The following is a 6,590-nucleotide window of genomic DNA, read 5'->3' as shown; positions in this document are numbered from 1 at the left end:
CTAAGTTAAAATTATATGTCAAATACCCTTAAATAAATGAAGGAAATAACAACACGATAGTATGCTTACCATCTCTTCTGCTAGTCTAACCATTCCCTTTCGACTACAAGTGTGAGGAATCTGTTTGCATCTTCTCTCCTTGTAGCTATCACTCAGAACCTAGCATTTCGTTGTAAATATGTAAGCGCATTTGTAATAAACATCTTACTCAATTCGAACTGTATACCTTGAATTTTTGGCTAGTTTTCATCTTCACAAATTTGCGCCACTCAGTTGAAGGAACATTCTTAGGTCTGAGAAGATTCCTTTGTTTGCTATTCTCAGCTTCATTAATTTGGGTAACTAGGCGTGACTTGAATGATCTCCATAAGCCTCCCATATTCTTAAGAACTACAACCCTTTGGTAGTCCACATCAACTTCAAACCTTGCATGCACTCACATGCAAAACAAATTAGTAATCAGCTTTTACATCGAACCATTTCTTCTTTCCTCTAAAACTATGACTTGGAGGCAGACCTTTTCTATGGCACATGTACACATGTTTTTTGCTGAAGTTCAGCCACATGTTATTTGTATTTTTCCAACATAAAGGACACCTCATTTTATCCTTTACTTTGCAGCCTGCAAGATTCCCATAAGCTGGAAAATTGCTGATCGTCCAAAGCAGCATCGCCTTAAGAGTAAAAGTAGATCGAGTAAGAGCGTCGTAGGTTACCTCTCCAATGCTCCACAGACTGTTCAGATCGTCAATAAGGGGTTCTAAGTACACATCTATACTATTACAGGCTTATGTGGACCATGAATCAATAATGAAAGCAAGATGTTCTCCTTCTTCATGCATAAATCAGGTGGCAAGTTATAGTTTATTAATAAAACAGGCCAACAACTGTACATCGAATTCTTCATGTTGAATGGATTGAATACATCTGTTGAAAGTACAAGCCTGAGGTTCCTTTCTTCAGCTGCGAATGTAGGGTATTTAGCATTCATCTGATCTCATGTCACTGAATCAACAGGATGATGAAGCTTTCCATTACTACTTTTGTTGCTAAAGTGCCACCTTAAATCCTTAACCATTTCCTCAGACCGGAACATTCACTTCAGTCTTGGTATTATAAGAAAGTAACGAAGAATTTTCTGTGGGACGTCTTTCTTCTTCTGGCCAGTGTGCATATTAGTCTTCCATCTTGAAGCCTTGCACTGTGGAAACTTCTAAAGCTTCTTGAACCTCTTTCTGAATAGGCAGCAGTCATTGACACATGCATGAATCTTCTCGTAACCCATGTCAACATTTTCAAAAATTTCTTCACATGATACGATGATGTGTGCAACACATTTTGCTTTGGTAACATCTCTGGCAATGTCTATAGCAGATTATTGAAGCTCTTGTCAGACCACCCATTCACATGTGTGCAACACATTTTGCTTTGGTAACATCTCTGGCAATGTCTATAGTAGATTATTGAAGCTCTTCCATCTTGAAGCCTTGCACTGTGGAAACTTCTAAAGCTTCTTGAACCTCTTTCTGAATAGGCAGCAGTCATTGACACATGCATGAATCTTCTCGTAACCCATGTCAACATTTTCAAAAATTTCTTCACATGATACGATGATGTGTGCAACACATTTTGCTTTGGTAACATCTCTGGCAATGTCTATAGCAGATTATTGAAGCTCTTGTCAGACCACCCATTCTGAGTCTTCAATCTAAATAATGAAACAATTGCAGAAAACTTGTTATGGCTTGCACAACTTGGATACAGTGGTGTTTCAGCATCAGCTAGCTTTGCCAAGAACTCATCTTCTTTCTTGTCGTCTCCCTTTGCCATCTCAGATAAATCCCCCGTAGCAGCTAACTCTTCATCAAAACACTCAGGAGCTCTGTATAACCCAAAGATCTCATCGTTCCATTCACTATATCTGCTTTCACCTGCAACCCCTGAGTTCAATTCTCCATGTAGATACCAATCATGTCGCATCTTATAACCCTCCTCCATTCCCCTAGTAACAAGATGGTCAAGTACGACGCTTCCTGAGTGACGATCTATGTTACGGCAGAATACCCGACATGCAATCATATCAATCCCTCCCATAGCTGAAACCACATCCCGTACAAACTTTGAAGCTCCTCTCTCATAACCAGGATCCACTCTTCAATTAACAATCAAAAGGAAAAAAAAAACAAGTTAAGTCTCTAAACACCAGCTGAAACATAGCACATACGCTAAAGTGCATTACCTGCTTAGATGTACCCATGCTTTGTCCATCATTTTGTGTTCAAACCTAAATTGAAACCTTTAGTAACATAAAGAACTTGTCAAGTTGTCCCCAGATTCAGACCAAATAACACATAAGCTGTCCTCACATCCATAAGAAGATCAATAAAATTGAGAGCATATAACACATAACTTGTAAGTAGATGATAGAATCAATATATAGTCAGACACATATAAGAATTTAAAGCACAATACCAAACAAAAAAGCAACATTTAACAATTAAGAAGACTTATCTTGGAATTTTTTGTTTAAAAATGGAATCCCTAAACTGTAAATCGAAAAAGATAAAACTACAATCCTAGGGTTATGTTGTGAAGAATAAAACTCAAATCAAACAAGAAATCAAAACAACAAAACAACTCTTCGATTTGAGCTCAACATCGACTGAGATGTCAAAATTTGGATCTTTGATACCTTCGAGATGTAGAACCGGATTTAAATCGAAGAGCTGTGGCGGATTCGAGCGGCAGAGATGGTTTTTCGAAATGAAGAATGGAGATGGCTTTCTCTTAGGATTCAATAGAGAAAGAGGGGAAAATGAGAGAGAAGAGAGAGAAACCCCGAGTATAGAGAGGGAAAAGTGTTTAGAATAGGGATTTTCACTAAGTGTTTCGCGGAAAAGCAAATTTTAGGTTCCCGCTTAATTAAACTCAATCATAGCATTTATAAAATGTTGTTCTATAATAATAAAAATTTTAATTCATCAACGACAACAGTTCGGTGAAACATGCTATAACAATGTGCTATGAATGACAACTTTTTTTGTAGTGTCAATAGCAGTTAATCTTAAACATAAACCACCAAAAGACAATATCAAAATATATATCACTGAAGCTTCTCAACATCTAGCTCATACCGTCTCATGTGTTCAGCTCCAAATATTGTAACAAATTCACCAACTGCTCTAATTAGTCAAAAAGTACTTCACTAACGAAGTTTAAGAATCCACCAAGTACTTTGATTGTTCCAATAGAGTCGGCCAAATACACCAAACCCATTATATATGTGTATAATGTGTTCCAAAATGGATAAAAGCTACTTATTGTCATTTCGTTTACAAAACGCATACAAAATGTCCATGCCAAAACCCAATTAATGTGGGACAAAACATAAGAATGCTTCTAACGACATGTAACACAACCAGGACATGATAAAAATGCTTAAGCCAACAGAGTGATAAACTCGCACAAAACAAGGAAGTGTCGTAAAAAAATAGCCCGATTCTACGTTATAAATATTATGAAGACAACTTCAGTTGGCCTGGCTTGAAAGAAAAACTTTTATTATCTAAGAATTTATTTGCCAACTTTGATAGTTTACCGGGATAATACAACTTGTATACATTTTTTTTACAACTTGTATACATATATATATTGATCCAACTTAAGAATTAATCATGTACCTAAGAAAAAAAGAGAAGTTGAGAATCAAATATGTTAATGCTCTCAAACCTTTGGGGATCTTGTTGCATGTGAGCCTAAGATGATGTTTGATGTAGTGCTCTCTTGGGTTTTTACGCCATCAATCTATATAGGTATGTTGCATCATATCTAAGTCTCCATGTTAATAAAGTTAAGATCCTCCACATGGTCCACTGAGAGTATAACTTTGCTACTACATTTCTCAAAAGCTTCATTGTTAGCAGTTCGGAATTCAACTCGCTGGAGAGTCTTCCTTTCGATATTGAGGTAGAAAACATAAAGCGGCTTAGATACATCCTCCATACACAACACAATGTCGCCTGTGACAGTCACTCCAACAACAGAAAGAACCCCAGCAACGATTTGATTCTTCCATAAAGTGGAAACGTGACTGCAGCCAATGCATTGATTCAATTCGTCTTCCGAAATGTGTAGACATGTTCTGACCATTCAGAGTTTGGGTCTTCAACATCCCTTACAACTGACATACACAACTTAAGGGAACACTTTCTACCGTTGGAGTTATAAGGATCTCAATCCCAAGGGTTATAATCATACTCTAGAGTAATCACCCCTAGTTTACCCTTATAGTTTATCATTCTATACTGGCCACGAATAAAATCTATGTATGTAAACTTGAATTCCTCAGACCTAATATCAAAGCAAACTATGAGATAAGAACGTACAACATTAATTTTTTGTGTAGCAAAGTAATACAAAACCCCATTGATGCATATCCCTTCAAGCAAACCATACGTAGACAAGTTGTACTTAAGGGACAATAGATCTGCCTCCACGAGTCTTCTCCGGTTCCTAGTGTCAATATTAGATCCGACATGTTCAATACCTTAAACTGTTTGTCAACCGGATCAAACACTAAATAGTTTATCGAACTCACCCTATTATCTTCGGGTAAAAGAGCCGACTGTCCCGTGCTAGGACATATCACCATCCCCATACGCCCAGGGAAATGGACAAAACCAAAGGCATGTTTTTCATATCATGTCCATATGTCTTTAGGTAACTTCATGTGGAAGTCGGCTGTTACCACAAGAGATGACGACTTCTCATAGAGATCACGAGGCTGAGGCGACGAGAATAAACACAAATCATCATAACCATCTCGTTTGACGGAGAATAGGAGACGCGGCCAAACAGAGGATCTGGTGAAAAACAACTCTTTGAATTATGAACGGTCAAGCATGTCCCTCCACTGCTTCGACAGACAAGAAAACCTAGCGACTGATTTGGCTGGTAATCTTGAGAATATCTCGTTGATGAGATCCATTGGGATGGAAACTGAGTTTTCTCCCTTACTCGTGTTGAGTTCGAAAGGTTTGAAAGAAACACAAAAACTCTAAAATATCTTAAAAGTGTTTACTTGCTGATCACGTTACCTGAAAAATTTAGAAAACTACATTAAATAAATAAGTTAGGTGTTTGGTTAAAAACTCTAGATGGTTCAGTTACGAATTTCGGTCGGTTAAAAACAAAAGTCAACGCGGAGACATCTGAATCAGTGAACTCCATGGGAAGTTCACCCAGTTTTCGAAAAAAAAAAATATTAAAATAAACAAAAGCAATGAACCTGACTCTTGGGAGTTCACTTCACTGAACCCAGATCATCACTGTAGCGCGGACCCCACGACACGTGGAGCCCGCGATTGGTCCGATTAATAAATTTTTTTTGTGAATTCACTTGCTCTTAGCCCAATACGTAAAAAGTCAATGTGCAGACAAAAGCCCAATGATCTGGAGTTTCGAGTTAAAACTCAACACAAGAAAAGGCGAAGAAGCAATAGTTAGTTGTTGTGCTTTCTTCCATTGGCCACATGGCGACGCCTTCGCCGACACCTTCTCCTCCTCCTCCTCCTCCTTCTGATTCAAACCCTAATCCGCCGCAACAAAATCCACCACCCTCGAACTCCACGGCGATTCAAACCCCTCGCTCACCGCAAACCACCGTGGTTGCCTTAGGCGCATCCACCTCCGCGTTCGCCAGAAAAACCCAACCGGTGCTATGGACCGAAGACGAGACACTCCTCCTAATCGACTCGTACAAGGAGAAGTGGTACGCCGTTGGTCGAGGTCCTCTGAAATCAAACCAGTGGGAAGAGATCTCCGTCTCCGTCTCAGCTCGCTCCGGCGTCGAGCGCTCGGCGACACAGTGTCGGCACAAGATGGAGAAGTTGCGGAAAAGATTCAGAGCGGAGAGGCAGAGCATGGGACCTATCTCCATATGGCCTTTCTATTCTCAGATGGAGGAGTTAGATAGCAATCCTGCCCCTATCTCAGCTCGTCCCCTCACACGACTGCCTCCTCCAAGTAATCACTACGCAGAAGATGAAGATGACGACGACGACTACGAAGATGAGAGTCTGAACAAATCGAGGAGTATCAATCACATAGTGAGAAGACCTGGAACTGTTAACAGATTCGCCGGAGTTGGTGGAGGATTGTTGCAGTGGGGACAGAAGGAGAGATCGAAGAGGAAGAAGAAAGATGAAGGAGGAGGTGGTGAGAGGAGGATGAAGGGAGCGAGAGCAGTAGCTTATGAGATTAGGGCGTTCGCTGAGAAAACAATGGTGATGGAGAACAAGAAGATGGAGTTTGCTAAAGAGACAGTGAAGCTGCGTAAGGAGATGGAGATGAAACGGCTTAAATTGATTCAGAGTTCTCAAGCTCAGCTTCTTCAGTTTCTCAACACTTCCTTTGCTTCTTTCTAACCTTTTTCATCCGAGGTTAACCAAATAACGTGAAAAAGATGATGTCACTGTAGTTAACTATGTAATCTAATGTTTATGAATGCCATTTGCAAATCCAACAAAGCTTGTGAACAAAATGTTGGTTATTTAACAAAAAACAAAAGATGCAATTGTTCTTATCCAATC

General features: G+C 39.4%; 1 protein-coding gene and 1 pseudogene across 1 annotated transcript; one reads left to right on the top strand and one right to left on the bottom strand.

Annotated features, from left to right (window-relative positions):
- Positions 1-468: 468 nt before the first annotated feature.
- Positions 469-5,229, bottom strand: LOC125590440 (annotated as a pseudogene).
- Positions 5,230-5,453: 224 nt separating this feature from the next.
- Positions 5,454-6,527, top strand: LOC106434822 (trihelix transcription factor ASIL1). Its single transcript, XM_013875678.3, has one exon. It carries the CDS (start codon positions 5,532-5,534, stop codon positions 6,423-6,425), a length of 894 nt encoding a protein of 297 aa, XP_013731132.1. The 5' UTR covers positions 5,454-5,531; the 3' UTR covers positions 6,426-6,527.
- Positions 6,528-6,590: the final 63 nt, after the last annotated feature.

The sequence above is a fragment of the Brassica napus genome, chromosome C7 (assembly GCF_020379485.1).
Source record: "Brassica napus cultivar Da-Ae chromosome C7, Da-Ae, whole genome shotgun sequence".
Taxonomy (NCBI): domain Eukaryota; kingdom Viridiplantae; phylum Streptophyta; class Magnoliopsida; order Brassicales; family Brassicaceae; genus Brassica; species Brassica napus.
This window is presented reverse-complemented; position numbering and strand designations above follow the sequence as displayed.